General features: G+C 41.5%; 1 protein-coding gene across 3 annotated transcripts; it reads right to left on the bottom strand.

The window, feature by feature from the left end:
• Window positions 1-3,940: 3,940 nt before the first annotated feature.
• Window positions 3,941-22,910, bottom strand: Flvcr1 (FLVCR heme transporter 1). Of its 3 annotated transcripts, XM_052737999.1 has the most exons (10): window positions 22,074-22,910; window positions 18,091-18,235; window positions 12,541-12,681; window positions 10,132-10,199; window positions 9,021-9,124; window positions 8,447-8,557; window positions 8,129-8,234; window positions 7,642-7,753; window positions 6,805-6,872; window positions 3,941-6,640 (listed from the first exon to the last, which is right to left on the bottom strand). In XM_052737999.1, exons 1-10 carry the CDS (start codon window positions 22,794-22,796, stop codon window positions 6,569-6,571), a joined length of 1,650 nt encoding a protein of 549 aa, XP_052593959.1. In that variant the 5' UTR covers window positions 22,797-22,910; the 3' UTR covers window positions 3,941-6,568. The 3 variants fall into 3 exon arrangements, 1 of the variants encoding a protein (XP_052593959.1); XR_008218087.1 differs by lacking the exons at window positions 3,941-6,640; window positions 6,805-6,872; window positions 7,642-7,753; ... (2 more) ...; window positions 9,021-9,124; window positions 10,132-10,199 and adding an exon at window positions 17,459-17,583 and having other exon boundaries at window positions 12,571-12,681; XR_008218088.1 differs by lacking the exons at window positions 3,941-6,640; window positions 6,805-6,872; window positions 7,642-7,753; ... (3 more) ...; window positions 10,132-10,199; window positions 12,541-12,681 and adding exons at window positions 13,787-13,896; window positions 17,459-17,583.
• Between the last annotated feature and the right edge of the window lie 303 nt (window positions 22,911-23,213).

The raw sequence follows: 23,213 nt of genomic DNA on the forward strand, positions 1-23,213 counted from the left end.
CATCAATGGTTCTATCCACATTTGGGTGATTCTTCCATCTTCAGTTAACTTTTCTTGAAACAGCATCAAAGATATACCCAGAAGTGTATGTCCTCAGTGACTGTCAGTCCATTCAAGTCAACAAAAGGTTACCATCACAACGGCACTCCTTACAACTTGACCCTCAAACACATCACTTTACTTATTTATTTTTGAGTGTGGGATATATCTATATCTATATCTATATCTTAGAGTTTCTACTGCTGTGAAGAGACTCCATGACCACAGCAACTCTTATTAAGGAAAACATTGAATTGGGGGTGGAGACTTACAGTTCAGAGGGTCAATCCATTATTATTATGGTGGGACATGGTGGTGTGCAGGCAGATACGGTGCTGTAGAAAGCTGAGAGTTCTACATCTTGCACACAACAGGAAGTAACTGAGAGTCAAAATGAGCGAAGCTTGAGCAACTGAGACCTCAAAGCCCATCCCCAGAGTGACACACTTCCTCCAACAAGGCCACACCTACCCCAACAAAGCCACACCTCCTAATAGTGCCACTACATTTGGGGGCCATTTTCTTTCAAACTACCACAACAGCCCAGCCTGGTCCTTTAATTTGCTCTGTAGCAGAGGATGACCTTAAACTTCTGAACCTCCTCCTACCTATACCTGCCTAGTGTTGGGGTTACAGGCATACACCACCAAACCCAGTTAGTCTGTAGACTGAGCCAGGTTTTAGTACATGGTACATGAGCAATCTACCAATTTAGTTACAGCCCCACCCCAAATATATCACTTTAAATAATAACATTCTACATTGCACTCTATCATCTCATAATGAAAAATGCATTTAATCCATCTCTAAAACCATCTCCATAGTTCTTAACGGTCTCAACACTACTCAAAAGTCTAAACTCTTTTCTGAGATTTAATGCTATCTTTTAACTATGTGCTTCTATAAAATCGCAAACAGGCTATATATTTCCAAGTCACAATGGCACAGAACAAACACCTTCATTCCGAAAAAGAGGAATGAGGACATTACAAGACTACCACCTGTTAAGTCTCAGATCCTGGGACAAATGGCTGAGGTGCATATTTAACACATCAAAGTGGACTTGGCTGCCAGATTTTCCTAGCATCCCTCAGTGAAGTGGGTGCCTATTCCACCTATGACCTTGAGGTATCAGCTCCTAGGGCGTGGCCTCAGGGCTAGCTTAAGACCTGAGGGGCACATAAGCTGGCTCTCTTCTCTCCCTCATGGGCTTGGATGGTGTGGACTGATTCAGGCAGCAGGAGCAGTGATGAACAGGACATCAGCCTTCCAGGACTGTGCAATGATTTTGCCTTATTCTGTTTAGTGAGTTGTTCTCTCCAATTTAAGTCCTAATAAACTCCATATACCCCTTAATCAGACTTCCTTGGATATCTTGTCACACCTCAGTCCCTACCTGTCACCCCACCCTCTCTCTACCCTGAACTGGAGCCCAGGGGCCAGGCTGTCCTTCCCCCAGACTCTTCTTTACATAATCCAGCCATTCTGGTTACCTGCCCTTTTTGTACCTTGGGCTTTCTGACTGCTGTACCTGGCTCCTCTTTGTCCCCTCTTCTCCCCACATGACCCAGCTTAGTCTGGTCATGTCCACTCTGGACTCTCCCAGATACCCCTGCCCCTTTTATCTACAATAAACTTTCTCCTCCACCATACCGGGGAGCAGTCATGTCCTTTCCTTTCCTTTTTAATTCTTGTTTTCATTCACAACCCAGAGGGAAAACACCAAATCCTGAGGCTCTATGCTTGGTATCTGGGGCTAGTAATGGAATCATCTGGGCTCCAAAGGGCTTGGGAAACCCCACCTTTCTCTTGGACTGACTCGATTCTGCCTACAGCTTTTCTTGGCAAAAATCCCATGGTTCTGGTGTCTCCACCGGTGGCTTCAGAGTTTCATGCCATGGCATCTCAGGATGGCCTCCAACTGTGCCACTCACTGTCCTGCTTGAGTGGCTCTCTGGAACCTTGACATGTGACTCCGTGATCCCCCTTTGATCTACCATTTTTCATACCTATCAAACCAGTAGCACATGAACAGCACTACACAATCCTCCTGCCAGCCAAGGATGTTGTCTGGTTCCACTGGACCACAGTTGCATCATGTTCTGTGTGCTGACCCTCGGAAAATCCTGACCTAGGCAGTTTTGCTTTTAATTTCATTTTTGGAATGGATTAATTTTGTTCTATTTCTGACCCCCTTGGACCACAGCTGCAGCAGCTTCTGTACACTGAAGTTGGTGAAAAACTGCTTAGGCATCTGCTTTCTGGGAGTAAGCAACTCCTAAGGCTCTCTTTTACAAGGTGGGAATTTAGCTGGGTGCGGTCTTGACCTCAGGGCACCTTTGCTATTGTCCTGAGCAGAACAGAAGACATTCTCTAATGTTAATCCCTTTCACAATTATAGGCTCCCTTTCAGTGTGTGACAAGACTGAAATCATATTAAGAGTCTTAGCTTTCACTCTTCCAACTGTATGTTTTCATTTTCCTCTGTCTCCCTTTTCCTTTTTCATTGCATAAGAATAACTAGTAATAACCATGACAAAGATTCAATGCTATGCTCCTTTGAAATTACCTCTGCCAAAGAAAGTGCATTACATTTTTATTTTTAATATATTTTATTAGTGGAGAATTTCATATAGTATATGAAATATATCATACTCACTCTTTCATTCCTCCCCCAACTCCTTCCAGATTCTCCTACACCTGACCCCTCCCAACTTCATGTCCTCTTTTTTTTTTAAGGTCTATTATTAGACTTATGCAAATTCTCAGATTACAGGCAGAATGCAGCCAGATTCTATTAAATATCCCATGATTAGCCTCTAGCCTAAGTCCTAAAAACTTCTTATTCCCTCTGGAATCTCAGGAGCTGAGCCTCCAATGCTTGCATTTCTCAGCTTTACTATTTTCCAAGCTTCTATTAGCACAGCGCAGTAAACTGGGCGTAGAGTATTCAAGGCTCCCAGTCCCGAGGTATAGAGTCTATCACGGCCTGAAAGTCGACAGTCAGGAAGGACATGGCAGAGTGATGGGAACCTGGAGGGGCCACAGGCTCCCTGGTCCTCCTCTGCTTCCAGCCTTTTCCAACATTCGGTTCTATCAATCACCTCATTATTAGGGTTGGGCCAGGGAGAAAGCATCTGTACAGCTGATGGAGTGTTTGCTCCATGCTCTCTGCTGGGATTTTTCTCGGCACTGTGATTTGCCACTAAGGGTGAGGGCGATGTGGTTAAAGTCAACTTGTCTTACCTTCTTCAGTGTCCGCTTGAACTATGCTGCAGCCTCTACACTGGACTTCTGGATCCCCAACAAAAGTGCTGTCCACGAGGAGTGTGAGAAGCGATACTTCTGGGAATAATGCTGTCTTGCTGATATCAACCTAAGTTTTTTAGATCCCCCCCACCCCCACCCCAGACAGGGTTTCTCTGTGTAGTTTTGGTGCCTGTCCTGGAACTCACTTTGTAGACCAGGCTGGCCTCGAACTCACAGAGATCCTCCTGCCTCTGCCTCCCGAGTGCTGGGATTAAAGGTGTGGGCCACCACCACCAGCTTATAGATTTGATTTTAAATTATGCACACGTGTGGGGCACGTACACATGAATGCAGCTGCCGATGGAAGCCACAAGAGGGTGTTGGATCCCTGGGACTGTTGTGAGCTGCCTGATTTGGGTGTTAGGAACAAAACTCAGGTCCTCTGCAAGGGCAGTACACATCCTAAATGCTGACCCACTTTCCCAGTTTACTTCCACATTATTTTTAAGTAAATAAAATATTTTATTTTCTGTTGAGTGCTGATCACAGTGGACGTGTTTCCCTCCGTGGTTCACTCTAAAATCCTAGAATCGCTTTCTAACTTGCCACACATACCAGGCACCAGAACTTGTTTCTAAAAGACATATGAGAGTAGCATTACAAAAATAAATTTATTTCAAGTATGAAATAATGAAGAACAAGCACATAATGAAATTATAAAAATAGCAAAAATAAGAATAGGAATGAAGACATCAGACACAGGCACTGTTCCAGGTACTAACACAAACCTTTTCACACAAGATGTTTCTCCAACATTCTCAAAAGACAAAAGCTATGTTCACAGCATTTACAAATGCAACAGCTTCTGAGAACATCTAATTTTGTTCCTAAAATCATCTGGCTAAAATTGACACAGGTGATAATCACTATTTCTAAAACCATGACACAGAATTATATCAAATTCTCACCTGATATATTATCCATAACATTCACTTAAAATACTGAAAACATCATTAACTCATTTTGCATTACTACATCATACTTTATCTCTTTTCCAAACAGTGACACACAAAGCACACATATGCTTTCAGACATTGAGTAATAACTTCCATCTGTGACTTGTTCAAAGCTTCAGGACTCAAAAAAGTACATGATTGTTGTAAACAGCACTGTCAATTTAAAAACAGAAACGGATGGGGGAGACTATTTTTGGTCATTTTTAACCTGTGACATGAATATCACAAGAAGTTATTGATTACACAGATTCTGCCTGAACTACTACAGACTGACTAAAAAAGTTAAAAGGCTACTTGAAAGTCCCCTGTCTCTACACAGGAGCAATCACATTGTTTATTCAATTGTCCATGGAGTGTTTCTCTAGCTAAATTTCTAAGTTCCTGTGGTCTACTCCATGATGAATGATAATATTTTTAAAAGATCTTTTAGATTAGTGACTCTCAACCTTCCTAATGCTGTAACCTTTTAATTCAGTTCCTTATGTTGTGGTGACCCCTCAACCATAAAATTATTTCATTGCTACTTCATAACTGTAATTTTGCTACTGTTATGAATCGTAATATAAACATCTGATATGCAGAATATCTGACATGCAATCCCTGTGAAAGGGTCATTCAACTCCCAGAGGGGTCTCAACTCAGGTTGAGAACCACTGTTTTAGATCAAAGTGAAAGCATTCATTTCACGGATCATGAAAATGCTGCCAGAGAGGTTAAATGAAGTGTCCAGAGTTACCATGCTAGAAACACCAAGGACACAAAACCAGAATTCCTGATGCTAAGTGATATTATGTTCTTCTAATACATTTTCCAGTGTCAGATTCCAAATAATTTATAGTAATTTGATGAAAGAGAATAATATCAAAATAAATCAATGCATATTTTGTCTAAATCAAACTTGCATTTGCTTCAAACATATTCATTATATAATTGGCTTTTCTTCATGCATTTTGATATTACATAAATTTTTAATAAAATTTATAAAATTACACTATTTAAATATTATTGTTGCTCAAATGTCATGACTATATGCTTAGAGTCAGAACATCAATGACATTTAATTCTCACTGTAAACAAGACACAGTGGTAGGCACTGTGAAAACTCACTTGGTCCCATTCTCCTTGCCCTGAGCATGTAAAAGAGATACAATGTCCACAGAGTGACTACATACACTCTGTAGTGGAGGAGAACCTGTTCCCAGCACTCACAGAACATGTGCAAAGGCTGGCATTCCTCAGAGGATGATGGTCAGAGAAATGATCCTGGAAATACAGCACTTAGTATTTCGAGGGCTCTCTGCAGAATAGAGAGACATGGGTTCTCTGAAGTTATCACAGACTCCCTATCTTAGGCATCTCCAAGGCAAATACAGATGTGATATAAGAAATCATCGACTTTAATCCCAGTACTCAGGGAGGCAGAGGCATGTGGGTCTCTGTGAGTTCAAGGCCAGCCTGGTCTACAGAGCGAGTTCCAGGACAGCCAGGGCTACACAGAGAAACCCTGTCTCAAAAAAAAAAAAAAAAAAAAAAAAAGAAAAGAAATCATGAGCTAGCTTGTAACACAGATGATGAAATTTTCTTGCAAGAGAGTAAAAATAAAAGTATTCTATTTCAAGTTGCACTGAAAAATACAGTATTTGTATAAAGGCAGCACAGAGAGGAACTCCAGACGATCTACATGTGCTTTAGCTAACCAGAGTGTAACGAATTTAGTCTGTGCACACAACTGTTTTTGTTTTTTTGGTGTTTTTTTTTTTTTTTTTTTGTGTGTGTGTGTGTGTGTGGCACAGAACCAACAACATACTGTATAACAAGAGTATAAAGGATGGGAAACATCTGAGGACTGCTCTGGGATCCTGATCCCATCCTGTCCTTGAGTGGGTCAGTTTCCTGACATGGCCATTCCAGTGAGATGACAGCTAACTGGAAATGCACTGGACATGTTTACATGTGAATTGCATACACTCTCACATGCCTTATGGTTCTAGATTTCCGCCCCCCCCCCCCAAAAAAAAACACCATCCTGAGAAAAATGTCAAGAATGTTACTTTCATAGACACAATACATAGCTGAAAATGGACAATATTAGATAAATGGTAGTGTTGAGATGTAAGCAAAATGTTGCTTAATAACAATAAACCAAAATGATATTCAGAGTCCAGAGTTCACCCAATACTTTCCAAGTAAGTGTCCTCACCACTCACACAGCTCCCCAAGGACGATGCCATATCCCCACACTGAGGGCGGGTGCCTTCCCCTCTTCAGAGTGAAGATTCTGACTGCTTAGACATCACCACTTTTGGCTTCTCATCTATCGGACTATCAACTGGCACCTGCGAAAATAACTGGCATTTGAAGGATGTACCACATCTGACACATGCTATTTAACAGTCAACTGTTGAACTGACAAAAAAAAAAAAAAGTTGCTGACTAAACAAGAATGGTTTCCCATTTACCCTCTGCACACTCAGAGTCCAGCCATAAAAATGCCACTTACAGCTTTAATGTCACCGTTTGTAAGCCCCATGTTTATGTTGTGTCTTCTCAGATCAGACTTGATCAATGCTAAAACAGAAACACCAAGAGTTACAGACTGGTCACTTCTCCTTTTCTATGTAACATGTAACACACAGTGTATAATGCTGTGATAGCCAATAGCACCGCTGCAGCTGAAAAGACACCTCGGCGTTGAGCTTAATTACCAGTCACCCCTCAGCTAACAAACACAGGGTGGGATAATGGGGATGTAGTAATGGAGGAAAAATGGTGACTTCAGAATTTCCTTGTTTAGGCAGGTGAATGGGTAACAGCACTAGCTAACTGAAATAGAAAATATAAGAGAAATAGGTATGTACAGTGGCAACACAGTGAATTTGGTTCTGCACAGGGAGGTCTAAGATGCCCACATGTCCAAGTGGAAGGTGATAAAGACACACAAGATAAATAATTTATACAATTTTTATAATTTTTGAAAAAGGGTTCTTTTTATTTCATGTATATGGGCGTGTGGCCTGCATTTATGTCTGAGCAGTGCCAGAGGCGGCCAGAAGAGGACATCAGATCCTCTGGAACCAGAGTTAGACTATTGTGAGCAACCATGTGGGTGCTGGGAATTAACCCTGGGTACGGTGAGCCACCTCTCCAGCCCCGGTACTGTCTTTTATGCACAGTAATGGTATTAAATTTGGAACCACCAAATTGAAAGGACAGACTCACATCCTAAGAAGAAAACTCCGCTTCTTATTTCATTCTTAACCTCAGAGTTCTGCAAAGCCATGAAGCAGCAATGCACAAAACTGAACACAGACAGCACGGTGCATGCTCTCAGCCTTACCTGTCAAAATGATGCCTAAGAACATCCAGGCACAGAGAAAAATGTTTCCTGCTTGAGGTTTATAGTCTGTCATGAGCTTTCCTTGAGCCAATGTGAATAAAATTCCAAATATCTAAAATAAAATTTGTGAAATAAGTTTTATTAAATTTGCTCTTTTAAACAAGTACACATTCCCCATAGAGCCTGCCTTAACTGACTTTCCTTATGATCTGGCTTCTAGAAATAACCACTCAAAGTCAGGATAATTAAACCACAAAGACAGGCCAAGCTCACTGCTCACTGGCCATAGGAATCACCTTGTTTTTTGTGGTTTTGTTTGTTCTGTTTTTTGAGACAAGAGGCTCATGTAGCCAGGCTGGCCTCAAACACACTATGGAGCTAACACTGGCCTTGACCTCCTGATCCCCCTGCCTCTGCCTATCAAGTGCTTGGGATCACTATCACCACACCTAGTTAACTGTCTTGGGTTAGGAAAAAGCAGGATTACCTGTGCAGCAGCGTTGAGGAGTCCAGAGGATGTGCCCTCAGACTCAGGATAAGTGATCTCAACAGCAAACTCAAAGCCCAGAGGGAGGTAACCGGTCATGAAGAAACTAGGGGAGCAAGACCACCAGACAGGTGGGTTAGGCGAGGGCAGCCACCTGGCCAGACGAGGCTCATCGACTTTTCACCAACAGCATACCAAAATAGCTTAAACTTTTTTGTTATAGGAATTGTACATTTATATGTACATAATGGAACTTTTAGAGTTTAATTTAAATATAAAAAAAACCTTTGGAGGGCCTTTTACACACTTGACACTTACCCAAGGAAGCCCCCAGTGACAAACACCACAATGATGTACCCAAGGTCCAGCGTGAAAGTAAATATAAGCATCCCAATGAAAGACAGGATGTACACGATCAGAGTCGTCTGCCTAAAACAAAGACAAGATAATTAATGGTTCCCTTCTAATTTCCCTAGGGCACAGAGAAAAATGTGGCTGGCTATCGCAAATCACCCCTTCTCATCAGTGGATAATGTGGCTAGCTCAACAATAATCTTCCCATAGAAAAGAACTTTTTTTTTTTAAAAAAAAGTTTACAACATAAAAAAGACAAGATAAAGTTTGTTGGGAACCTGGTGCTTCCCTGGGAGGGCTCTTTTCAGATAGAAACAAGTTACAAAGGGGTGGGAAGATCTGTAAAACATTCATAGAGGCATATCACTGAAATGCTCTAAGTCTTAGTTACACATGGTGGGTCATGCTGGCATCCTGGCAGTCGGGCAGCTATGGCAGGATGGAACTCCAAGCCAGCTCAAGCTACCTAGCGAAACCCTGTTCTTTAAAATCAGTATATTTTTACTCACGTACCATGCACATATCTACTGTAACTTACTTGTAGGTTTTGGTGTAATCCAGCCATAAGCCACAAAGAATAGAGCCCACCATTCCAGCTACCACCAGCGTTAGCCCAATTCTTCCAGCATTCACCTCTTCTCTCTAAAACAATTTAATAATCAGATATTTCGAATCAAACAGGTGGTTCATAATCCCATACACTTACATAGTTAGCAGAAATAATCATTAAAATTAAGCATACAATAGGAAGATTCATTACATGGGATAGAGGTGTGTTTTTGGAGAGGATGGTTTATTGAAGGCATTCTATTTTAAAACAACAGAATCAATAAAAGTGAATATAAAATAATGAAAGAAGTAAAAAGGAGACATTTCCTGGGTACTCCATAGTTGTATTTACTTTTTGTTAAGACTCTGAAATCACTTATTTATACATGTGCATAGAGAAAGTTAAGGACAACACTTTTACATAGTAAAAGTGCCAGCTCCTTTTTAAGAGAGAGGCCAGTCTGACCTCAATGTCTAAGCTTACATCCTTTACAAGGTTTTGTGTTTTTCCATATAACCAAATTAAGGTTTTGTCACAATGCTAATAATATTTACTTTCAATGTGTGTTTTGCAAATTAGGTTAAATACGCTTAATAAAAGTATGGGAGCTAGTGATTTTGGACTGAGTTTACATACTAAGTCCAGGGGACCAGAACAAACTAGATTGGAGTCACTAGAATGGTGTGATACACCAAGTATCATATCGACAACTCAGGAATCTGGCCTCTCTGCTCTAAGTGTGAGACCCATCTGCCTTCTATTTCCTGAACAGCTTTATTCAGTTTTTTCCACCTCTCAGTTGTAGATGGAATGCTGCTTTAAAAAAAAAAAAAAATCAGGTATAAATCTTTTGCATCAACAAGGCCATAATCCTTCATTTTAAAACCATGCTAATACAAATTATATTGTTAAAGGAAAAGTCTTTGTCAAGCATACAATATAAAAACAGATGGTGGCACATGCCTGTAATCCCAGCATTGGGGAGACAGAAACAGGAAAACCATCTCAAGTTCCAGGCTAGCCTGGTCTACATAACGAGTTCTAGACCAGCCAATGTTCCATTGCAAGACTCTGTTTCAGAAAACAAAACAAAGCTTACCTCATAATGTGTCAATATCATTTGATTTAATAATGTTGAAACTGAATAAAATGCTCCAGTCATAATACCTATAAAGAAAAAAAGTTCATCATTCTATGAAATAACGTGGAATGCTATGCAATATTTGTAAAATGTAATGTTCTCAGACAGTCAAGAAGACTAAACACCATCACTGTTGCCTTTTAGAAGGTGGATGGATTTAATACTAGGTTTATTAGAGATCTGCACTGGAATCTTGGTCTCCACCACGGGTGGGTCAAAGGTGATGGAACCTTTAAGAGGTGGGACCTAGAACAATGAGATGAGGCACAGGGGCTCCTCAGAAAGATTCATTTAGGTCTCATGGAGTGAGTCAGTTATTAGTGAAGAGGGCTGTTATAAAATAAGGCCACCAAACACCTTGGTCTACTTGGCACAAAGTCATATTTTATCCCTATCATGATGCTCCCACGTTCCTTGCCAAAGACTAAGCAGATGGGGCTACCTGGTCTTGACCTTTCCAAAGATATGAGATAAATACACCTCTTTTCTTTATAAAATATCCAGCACTGGGCATTTTGTTGTAGCAACAGAAATGGAAACAAAATGGATTTTGTTACAACATATTATTTTGATTCAGGCATGTAGATCACAAATCCTATCTCCACATGCAACTCTGCATATGGCAAACATTCAAGCAACATTTCCTGTGCATGTACCATGAGCCATAGTCAGTGGTGCTGAAAAGTGAGCTAGGGCTCAATGACAGAGCGTTTGCCCAGTATACACAAGACCCTTGGTTTGATTCCTAGCATCACGGCACTACACCCCACTAAACAAAACCCAACCAACCAACCAACCAAATCTTAAGAAAAAGAAACCCTTCATCATTAACAGCATAACAGAATGCTTGTTTCAGAGACCTGACACTTGAATCAAAGACTTACAAGGCAATTCATACGAGAATAAAAGAACACAGGAAAAACTCTAAATAGATTGTTATCAGGAATCACATGTGCAGTCTCAAACCCTCGTGTGCACTTCCTCAAAGACATGGGATTGGTAACATAACTGAGATTTAATTTACTATTCATTCTCTTTTACTATTAAATATTCAAGCACACAAAGACCACTGCTGTGAGGTGTTTTTCTATATGCTGTGAATATGTGTGGCTCCCATTGGATAATAAATAAAGCTGTTTTTGGCCTACGGTAAGAAAGCTTACAGCCTGGTGGGAAATCCAAGCAGAGACAGAGAAAGAAGGTCGAAGTCAGGAGAGATTCGAGCCTGCTGCTGAAGGAGCAACAAGATGTCAGCAGACCCATAACAGCACAGCCATGTATGTATATATGCATATAGATTTATAGAAATGGGTTAATTTAAGATGAAAGAGCTAGCTAGCAAGAAGCTGAAGCTATAGGCCATACAGTTTGTAATTAATATAAGTCTCTGAGTGATTATTTCATAAACAGCTGCGGGACCCGGGGAGAAGAGATTCGTCAGGACTGCTGGGCAAGGCAGGACTGGAGAAATTTCTGGCTACAGACCACAGTTAATAACATACCCTCTCTCATCACTGATCTTTGCTTTGGATTAATTTTCCCACTTCTATACTTTCTTTTCCAAAAGCACTCCTATCTTGATCTTGGGAGTTTTTAATTTCATGTGTGTATTCATGAATAACCAGAATTATTCCACATATAAACTTTATAAATAGTATCATCTATAACTTGGTCTTACCGCTCAATTGTTTGTTTTGTGGTTCATGGTGACACTTTCATTCTAGTTCATTAATTTTTCTCTACTGTGTAACAGTCCATAGAGTTAATCTATTTCAATTCAGTTACCTGTTATCAGTAGACATTTAACACTCCTCCCCCCAGGTTTTCAATATTTAAAATAAGACTGCAGTTGATATTAAGATTTTACTCCTAAACACAAGAGTGGGTTTCTCTAAATATATCTGCAAGCAGAACATCTACATTCTCAATGTAACACTCCACCAGGACTCAAAAAAGCATACAGTACTTCTGAGATCTGCTTTTTTTTTTTTCTATTTAAAAACATTAAAAAACAAAAAATCCAGCCGGGCGGTGGTGGCGCACGCCTTTAATCCCAGCACTCGGGAGGCAGAGCCAGGCGGATCTCTGTGAGTTCAAGGCCAGCCTGGGCTACCAAGTGAGTCCCAGGAAAGGCACAAAGCTACACAGAGAAACCCTGTCTCGAAAAACCAAAAAAAAAAAAAAAAAAAAAAAAAAAAAAAAAAAATCCCTTTAGGTACTTTTGCTTTTAGCTCAAAACTTAAGTTCATAATTAAGCTATGAAGTTCATGGACCAAACTCATTAATATTCAAGCCACTAGTTTCAATAAAAAGAATCCACAGTGCTTAAAGGTGTTCATGGCCACCAGTGAACACTGTGCCACTTACCATAACTGATCAGCAGGAGAACAAAGGGGATGTTTCTGAAGAGGTTCCAGATAGAAGTCCTATAGGAGTACTCCGCAGGGGGGCTGTCTCTCAGAGCTGCCTGAGCCTGACTTGGTGGTAACAGAGGCTTTTCCTTGAACACTGGGAACATGAGTGAGAAGGATCACATATGACTAATTCACGTATATTATACCCACACACCACATGTGATTAAATATATGGCATCTTTCTCAGTGAGAGAACAGAATTTAGTTTAGGACTAAAGAGGCAGTCAAAGTTTTGTATAGCAAGGTTGTTTTTTAGCTTTACTGACTTCTAAGTGAAGAATAATTTGATATTATCCTTTTAGCTCTCTGAACTAAAACTCAAGAGATTTGGCCAATTCATTGGAGCTGAAAAATCACTGGCAATGAGACCACCTTTGCCCACTGATTACTCCATTTTCAATAATCAAGACCAATATTTACTACATCAAGGATTTGATTTTAAATTCAGTCCCTTGGAAGAGATAAATGCCTGGATTCAGTGACCTTCCCAGGTATCAAGAGTCACACAGTCATGTCTCTATTATCATAGATCCCAGATGTACATGTCACTGATCAGACAATTCATGAAAATGCGCTTTAGAGTTAACAAGTAAATTCAAAAAGCAAAACGGAAGCACACGGGGAAAGTCATGTTTTCTAAGACTATAACTTCTGCCCACCTCCTCCCTTCTCTCCTCTCGGAGAACTAACCTTTACACAGCAGAGTCCCCCCACTCCCTGCCTCTCATCATTTTTCCATTTCCTCTTTTTCCTTCTTCCTTTCAAAACAATTTCTTCTTGGTTGGAAGAGGCCCATTTTATTATCAGTTTGAAGGGTATTAGGTCTGGTGTCTCTGGTTGTCAGGTGGACTCATTTAAAAATTTAAAATTAATACTGGTTTGAGACTCTATACAAAGTTTAACAAGCAGAATCTGCAGGATAGAATATGAGACTCTACACTAAACACAAAAATTCTGTCATTCCCAATACACAGACATATTTGAGAGTTATTGGGGAAGAAACAATCCTTGCAACTCCCACAAATTATTATGAGTCATTTCTCTATTTGCTAATAAAAATAAAAAGTTAAAGTTTTTGTTGGAAAAAAATTATGATGTAACTAAAACCAAGCTAAGTATACTTCTATTTCAGAGCTCAGAACTAGTTCAAGAGGGACAAAACTCATCGTTACTTATTCGTAGCATCCTTACATTGGAGCCTGGTGAACACAAAACCTTTAGCTGCTGCAATTCTTCCTCTTCCTTCCTCCCTATCTGATCCTTGCACTGTTAGGAGGCCTCGAATCTGTCCTGCAAGTCTCTCTGTGTCCTAGTTGGATAGGAAATATTTCTTTTTATTAGCATTGGTAATACAAAACTTTCATAGTAGTAAATCAAGGTTTCAGACTATAAATAATTGTAGTCACAAGTTTCTAGCAAGTCCTAAATATCTACGTTTTAATTTACTATAGCAAAACAAATCAAAATGAACCAAATATGGATTAAAAAACTCACATAAATTAAAAACAATCCTCATCGGTCTTTAGCTCCACTCAGATTTATTTTCTGAATACAAGTATCATTCTCTAGTTTCGGAGAGATGAACTTATCTCTTGGCAAATGTAACCTGTACCTCCCAGCCACACACCGCTGAAAAGTCAGACTCAGTGCTACATGAAGAAAAGGAGGAACAAAAGGTCATCTGTCTATGACCTTTTTATGCTGTGTAGCTATCTCAAAGCAGGAAATAAGGCCTTTCTTTTTTCCTTTGAAATGGGGAGCTCTTTTTTTCCACTAAAAAATCTGTGCCAATAAAAGAACTGTTTATTAACCTCAAATAGCAGCTACTCTCCACCTGGCATTAGGCACACAAAGTCGTCAAAAGCTTGCAGAGCACTGAGTTCACACAGCTCCTCCTGGGATGAAGAAAGAGTAAACCAGGGCTGCTCAGTGACCTTTTGTCACTGTGGGAGATGCAGACAGGCAGTAAATACACTTGTGAATTCTGCCTTTGCCCTGTCTTACGTATGTCTCAGTTTTAGGTTCTCATTCTTTAAATGGAAATGACAGTGACAAGCTGCTATAAAGATCACACAAAATATGTGAAATTTTAACTTATCAAGTGTTATATAAAATGTATTGTATCATTTGAAAAATATTCACTTAGAGTGGAACTCAGTAGTGCACGTCTTTAATCCCAGAACTTGGGAGGCAGAGGCAGGTAGATCTCTGTGAGTTCAAAGCCAGCCTGGTCTTCATAGTAAGTTCAAGGACAGTCAGAGCTACATAGAGAGACCAAAAATAAAAAATAAATAAATACAATATTCACTTAAAAAATCAGACTTTGCCTCAAAAGCTTGAAATATTTATAGACTAAGTAAGTAAAAGGCATCTCTAGTAAAAAGTTTACAGCCATGTACAGCCATCTTGAATAGAAGAATCAAAAGTACAATTACACATCTAGCCTATACATTCTTGTGTTTATGTAAGACTAATATTGAATTAAATGATTTTTCTTTTTTGGAGGGTGGCAGTTTGAGACAGGTTTTCTCTGTGTAGCCTTAGTTATCCTGGAACTCACTCTGTAGACCAGGCTGGTCTCCAACTCACAGAGATCCACCTGTCTCTGCCTCCCAGGTGCTGGTAAAGAATCTTGAGGCTTAATAAGAACCAACATGTGGTGTGCATTCAACCATGTTTTGGTGCACATCTACCATCCAAATGTGAGAGGCCAGAATTCCTCAAGAATGAGGAATTAGTGTGGACTCAGTGGAAGGTAAGGTGAGTTCCTAAGATTCCCACATAAATCCACATACACAATCCACGAGGACAAGAAAGGTCACACAAAGTGAGCCTTTAAGGAAGTCTTTGAGGGAGGCTGATGAATATTAGTTCAATATGTGTCATGTTACTAAAAACTGTAATTTATAGCCATAAATTAAAAGGATTTGGTTGAATTTTTAAGTAATTATCAGTAGAATTTAGAAGGATATAACCTTATCTCTTCTAGTAAATAAGGCGCTTTAAGAGTTTCCAAATTCAGTTTTCTTCCTCAGCAAACATATTGAGTACAATGACTCAAGTTGCCTTTCTATTTACTGTCATAGTTTTCACACAATAATGGTATATTAGCTTTTTTTGTTTTTTGACACAGGGTTTCATGTAGCCAAGGACAACCCTGGGCTCCTGATCCTCCTGTCTCCACCTCCCAAGTACTGGGATTATAGTATATGCCTTCGTGACTAATTCTTACTTTGCTTTTATACTATGTTTAGAGTCATAATACTAAAAATGTAGGACACTAAAACAGACTTGAAAACAAGCCTTTTTCATTCCATTGCTTCTACACTTCCAGTTCTATTTCCACTCTCAACCCGTAAGCCACAAGTACATCAATAACTAATTAGATACATTAATAGTTCACTCTTTAATTTCTCAGACTACAAAAGATAATAAACTAATAGTCATACTCATTTCATTGTTTTTCATCTGCCTTTGGAAACTTAAAAACCTATTTGTAATAGTTTATACATACATACATACATACATATATATATATATATATATCATGTAAAAAAGTTCAACTACAGAATTATTTTTAAAATTTTATTTTTATTTTAGATTTATTTTCTGTGTATGAGTGATTTGCCTGCATGTCTATATGTGCACCATTAGTGTCTGGTGTCCACAGAGCTCAGAAGAGGGCATCAGAGTCTCTGGAACTGGAGTTACAAATGGTCGTGAGCTAGCTACATGTGCATGCTGGGAACTAAACTAAGTCCTCTACAACAGTAACAAGTGCACAAGTGCTCTTAACCACTGAGCTACCTTTCCACTAATTAATTAACTAGAAATATTTTAACTTTTCATTATGTGTGTGTGTGTCTGTTGGGTTTCATGCACGGGACTGCAGCGCACACAGAGGTCAGAGAAAGAAGTCAGGTCCCCTGTTGCTGTAATTACAGGAGGCTGTGAGCCACCAGTGACATGGGTGCTGGGACACAACCCGGGTCCTCTGCAACAGCAGCAAGTGCTCCTAGCTGCTGAGCCATCTCTCCAGCCGGTTCTTTTTATAAAGATGTCTTCTATAATTAATTATTCATTTCTTGTGAAGAGAAGCTCAACTTAAGATTCAAGAAGACAGAAGTCCAAGATTTATGTGATTACACATAAATGATTGAAAGACATTTTATACTTAAACTACTGTAAGTGCAAGATCCATTTCTCTAAAAATGTATAGAAGCAATATTTCGTACTTGGTCAAGCAAGCCAAATGCACCAACCAGAAAAGCCGATTTAAGAGGTTCCCTCACCAATACAGATTTCTTTTAAAACTTTGTTAAATACTAAGAGTACAAGACAAATTTTTCAGCAATGTGCACAGTACAAATATGCCACTCCCTGACTAACTGCAAAGATAAAAAATGAGAAGCCAACTGCACATACTGGCATACTTCAGATGCTACTAAGAGAACATTCCGTTCATCACCTCAAGGGAAACTGCAGATGTGGGCTGAGCTTCCTATACCTGGTCCTGCCACTCACCTACCCAGGTTACCAGAAGATATTTCTCTGAAAACTCAACTTCACATCTGGAGACCACAAAATATGAAGTTTTCATTGATATCATAGCAAGGTAGAAGTTTAATATGTAAGTCTAAAACCTCCAACCACAACATGGTTTAATGATAAGTGTTAATTAAAAGATGGTCTGTGAACTTCACAGTTCCTTTCCTCATAAAATTCATCGAAGAGATGCTGAGTGTCTAGCAGGCAGTCTAGTTATGGCAGCAGTAGTATATCTTAGATACCCCTTGCCTATCTTCTCCCTAAAATCAAAATTGTTTCCCCTTAAAAATGAACTTAAAAAAAAAAAAAAAAAAAAAGCAGACCTTCCCAAAGCTTCTTCCAAGCTGGTGATGGCTGCTTGCAGCTGACTCTGACTGACTCCTTCAAAAGACAGGCCCAGACGAGGACTCGGGGACGGATGATGGCAGCCGGGCTTTGCTGAAGTGGCCTAACAAGCAGACAGTTGCCACAGTTTGAAATTCTGAACAGCTCGATGCTGCCCAGGATCATTTACAGGTCAACATTATAGAGCCAGTTAATCTTAAACTGGGGACCCCTGGGGGAATCTCCTGTGAGAGGGGAGGTGGCAGCCTGTTTGCGTCATTTCAAAGCATGACAAGAACCGGCTGCAGGCTAGGCAGGTACAAGATGCATACCACACAGATGAATATGGGAAGGGAAGCCAGGCAGCATGTCTGAGATGAACACTTACCAAGCTGAGTTAGTAGGAAGGTAAATGGGATTGATTAGTCTCCAAACCCTTTAGAATGTTGAGGACAACATACAGTGGACCATAACGTACCCCTAGAGCTGTTCCATTCAGTACTCGAGCAAGACATTGCATGATGAGAACAGATAAACAGCATTGGACACACCATCAGCAAACTTCCAGGATTAATTATCCTCATATATCTGTCATGCACTTATCTAAGCTTAGGACGAACAAGTCACTTACCAATTACTGTTAAAAAAAATAAAAGTGTGGAGATGAATGCTGTTCCGTAAAACATGGTGTTGATGTTATAAGCCAGAAGGTCTGTGTTATTCTGTGTGTTGGGCACTAAAACAGGTGGCAACAAGAAGCCAATTGCAGTTCCAAGCTGTAAAATAAACAGTCCTGTTAACAGCTATTAATAGGAAACAAAGACTAAATGCTGGCATTTAACAGAATATAAAGAGAAACAGTAGTACATATAAAGATGTACTGTAAAGCCTAAAAAATCTGTTCTCATGTCTTTGTTAAAAGAAAACTGTTGGCAAACTTCTCTCCTATATCTGATAAGGGATTAAAAAATTCTTACAACATGGGGAAAATATTTCCAAATCATATCTAAGAAGGAACTAGCATCAGAGTAAAGAACTTTTACAACCTAACAACAAAGAGATAAGAATCCCAATGTTAAATGGGCCAAAGACTTGAAAAGACATTTTTCCAAAGAAGATACATAGCGAAGAAGAATATGAAAAAAAGGTCAATATCATGCTGTAAAGGGGAACACAAATTAAAATTGCCACGAGACTCCATCTTACATCCACTAGAATGAGTGTGATTATAAGAACAGAAAGTAAGTGTTCCTAAGAATGGGAGAAACTGGAACCCTTGTGGCACAAATGTAAAATGATACAGTAGCCACTATGGATAGTTTGGCAATTTCTTCATAAATTTAAAACAGAACTGAAATATGATGTTTCCATTCCACTTGTAGGTCCACGCCCCCCAAACTAAAAACAGATAGTCAAATAAACTATACACAAATACAGCAACCCCATTCACAGACCCAAACATGATAATAACCTAAATCACACAATGAAGTATCTTCACCTGTAAGAAGGAATGAAGTACTGATGTAGTACTATCCCATGTACTTTGAAAACATGATAGAGAACTAAGTCAGACACAAAAAGACACACAGTATATAATTTCATCTATATAAAATATTCAGCATAGACAAATCCATATCGAAAGCAATTCTGGACTAGCAAGCTGGCTCAGCGGTGAAGAGTACTTGCTGCACAAGCAGGAGGACCAGAGTTCTAATCCCAGCACCCACACAATGAGCTGGCACGGTCCTGTGCACTCCTGTACCCACAGCACGGGGGTGGGGGGGTGGGGGGGTGAGGACAGGGTGCTCTCTAGAGCCCGATGGCTGACAGCCTAGCTGAAAAACCTCAGCTCCAGGCTTATGAGAGACTCTTCCTCAACAGAATAAGGCACAGGGTGACAGCGGGCATCCAAAATCCCCCTCTGGTTTCCAAGTGTGCACTCACCCAAACCATCTCCCTCCTACTGCACACCTGTACACATACATGGAGACACACACACACACACACACACACACACACACACACACACACACGAAGAAATTCAAAGAAAGAAGGCAAACAAGTAATTACAAAGGGATGGGGGGGGGGGCTGGAGAGATGGCTCAGGGGTTAAGAGCACTGGCTGCTCTTCCAGAGGACCTGAGTTCAATTCTCAGCACCCACATGGCAGCTCACAACTGTCTGTGATTCAAGTTCCAGTGGATCCAACTCCCTCACAAAGACATGCAGGTCAAACACCAATGCATATAAAAATTTAAAAAAAAAAAATTACATTACAAAGAGAGATGGAAAGTCACTCGGGAAATGAAATGAAAAATGGACAGTAATGAGCATAAAACATGTATATTTGTCAATACGAGCAATAAACATGAGACAGTGATAAATGCTACAAGGAGAGATAAAATGTAATGATGTAGTAAGAAAGTGACTAACTCCACATGGAATCAGGAAAGCGACTGGCTATTTAAATTGACTGGAGAGCTGAGTGGCTGTAAGTATGTAATCACGTAACTGAACAGGAAGACTATTCTAAGCATGGGGAAGGAATGTTTCTGCAAAGGTCCTTGTGCAAGTCCGACATTGTTTAAGAAGCCAAAGACACGTGATAAAGGTTTTGTAATGTATAGTAAACACTTCATATTTTTTTAAGTACTCTGGAAAACCACTGGTGAGTTTAAAGCACCTGTATTTTGGAAGGTTCTCTCTGGAGACCTAAAAAGTTAAAAGCTACCATTCAGGAACCAGACACACTTATATGTGAACAAGCAGTATTACCTTTGGAAAATGATTTCATTCCTTAAGTTTCAATTTCCCTATCTAACAAGTGGGAAAACTAATAGTTCCAAACCTATTCTATTAAGTTGAATGGCATATGCACATAAATCACTTTAATGTTACCAAGCTCTTAGTGACTGCATAATGCTTCTGAATATTATTATGCATGATCACTCCATAAATGAGACTGAAAAATGCTTATTTGGTCCTAACTGTACAGTTATAGGAGCCAAGGAAGGAATGGGAACACTGAGGAGGCTATAGGAAGAGCCAGAAATGTGCTGCTAAGAGGAGGGAAGGCCACCTATAAGTAAGTGTTCCCTTTATTATCCATAAGAATTGATGCTTCAAAGATATAGAGTTGATAATATTTTTATTATGGTCAATGAAGCATAATCTTAAATATAATTTAGAAACAAAAAAACTTAAGAAAACATCTGCTATCCAAATATAAAGAAACAACTAAAATATCAGTAATAAATTATTTTGAATGCACAACAATTACAGTTTAAGTGGCCCTTCTACCGTCTTAGAGAAAGCAAGTAAGTCTAACAAAATAAGCACACACAGTTAGTCTTTTGGGGTACTTTAAACCATGATCTTGATCCCAGTGAGGCTTGGAAGTAAGAAACTAACATTTTCGCTCAGCAGTGGTGGTGCACACCTTTAATCCCAGCACTCAGGAGGCAGAGGTGGGAGGATCTCTGAAACTTCGAGGCCAGCCTGGGCTACAGAGTGAGTTCCAGGACAGCCAGAGCTGTTACACAGAGAAAGCAGGGAAGAAAAGAAAAAGAAACATTTTCTGGTTACATAGCTGCATGTAGCAATATATGTATAAAAGGGGTATGGATGATTTGAACTAGATTTCCTTCAATTGAATGAATACTAACTATCCTTACAATGGTGACATTTACAGTGGTGACAAAGTACCCGGTGTCACAGGTGCCCTGTACTAAGAATTTAAGTTACAATAAGGGGACAACCCTGAAATTAACAAATGCAAACATCATAGCGGGGTGGCTCACTCCTGCATTTGGGAGGCTGAAGCAGGATTCTCAAGAGTTTGAAGTCTGCGGGGATACACAGTGAATTCCAGGCCAGCCTGCCAGAGTGAAAGAAACACTGTTTCAAAACAAATAAAAAAAAAGTAAGCAGCGGGGGCACACACACACACACACACACACACACACACACACACACACACACACACACCCCTCCCTTTTGCCTAGTATTGCGTCTGGAATTCTGGTGGCATTTGAATTTGTCATGGTAGGGGAAACAAGGCCATTTCTTAAGGGAGCCTCGGCTAATTAAACCACTAGCCATTCCAGGGTCAGTGATTTGCAGCATTGCCTGACTTATTAAGAACTAATAACTGGACTCAGTAATATTGCCAAGTCTTTATCACCAGGACATTTATTGAACATTCACTTACACCTGTTCAGTGCGTACCAGGCTGGGCTCACTACTAATACACTTAAATCGGGACTGTTCCAAGGACATTCCATATGGAAACAAACTTCACAGAACTCAACACTTTCCTTCTGCAGTGGGGACAAAAATACCTATGAGATCTCCTTCACTGTCAGAGCGTCCAGGCGTGCCTGTGTGTGAGTAAGTCAGAGGGCAACCTCGGACGTCCTTCTTCAGGAGCTGTCCTCCTCACCTGTCAGTGCTGGCTGGAAATACAACCTGGAGCCACCATGCCACGTGGTGCTGGAGCTCAGTCTTAACGCTTCTACGGTAGGCACTTTACCCACCAACCGTGGACCCAGCCCCACCTATGGCTTTCCTACCGTCCTTAAGAGGATCCTAGTATCTATTCGTTCCAGTCTTTACCTGGTTGCCCAGCACCGCGGTGGCACAAGCCGTCGACACCTCCTTGGGTCCAAACCACACCGAGGCGATGCGAGAGGGCAAGCCTAGAATGAAGACCTGGGCCACGGAGCACAGGCTCTGCCCCAGCATGGTGACCCAGAAGAGGTGCCGCTGCACGCTGCCGCACTTGACCCAGGCGCCCAGGCCGTTGAGGCCGGAGCCCAGCAGCGCCGTGAGCCGCAGTCCTCGCGTGTCCAGCAGCCAGGTGGCCGGGAAAATGAGGGGCACGTAGGCCAGCATGTACACCATGGACAGCCAGTTGATGTGCAGCGCCGACACCCCGTAGAAGCCCTCGAACACGTTGCTGATGATGCTGTACTGGATCCAATGGAAGGCGTTCACCAGTGAGTACGAGCTGAAGATGAGCAGCACCACGAAGCGGCGCGGCGACAGCGCCGTGCGCGGGGAGCTCGTGGGGCCCGGGCCGTCCTCCCCACCGCCCGCGGGCAGCAGCCGGGCCTGGGTCTCCTCCTCCGCCGCCGCCAGCAGGCCTTGCGGCCCGTCCGGAGCTCCCGCGACCACGGAGCCGTGACCCGGGCCTCCGTTCTCCGCCTCGGGCCCATCAGGCGGCTCCGTGCGCGCCTCCCCATCCGGGGCGCCCCTCAGCACCGGAAGGTATCCCTTTGCTAACGGGTGCCCGGGCGCCACGGCCGGCCCCTCCTCCTCCTCGTCGGGCCGCGCCATGCCTCCCGGCTCCCCGCCCCGCCGCCCTTCCACTCTCCTACCCTGGAGCGGAACGCTCGCCGGCGCCGCCCGCAGACTAAGTGAAGCTGCGCGCGCGGCGCCTGGCGGCGCGGCTCCCGCCGGCAGGCCCCGCCCCCAGAGCGCCGCGTATCGCCTGGCCACGGGCCTTCAGCCAATCATTGGGCGCCTTCGGAGGCTGGGGAGCCAATCAGGGAGTTGCCGGGAAGAGGGGCGGGGTCAAATGTGAGACTGTTCGGGGAGCCCGGGGCAGGCGTGCTCCCCACTTTAGATGCTGGATGCGCTAGGCCTCTGCCTGCGCTCTCTCGACCGCGGGTATCCTCGGGTTATCTGGGAAGGAGAGTGCCGGAAAGGGCTTCAGTCCAGCCGGAGAAAGGTTTCCTCAGCAGCAGGCCCTTT

This window comes from Peromyscus californicus, unplaced genomic scaffold, assembly GCF_007827085.1.
Source record: "Peromyscus californicus insignis strain IS unplaced genomic scaffold, ASM782708v3 Scaffold_14__1_contigs__length_90479793_seg_2, whole genome shotgun sequence".
NCBI lineage: Eukaryota > Metazoa > Chordata > Mammalia > Rodentia > Cricetidae > Peromyscus > Peromyscus californicus.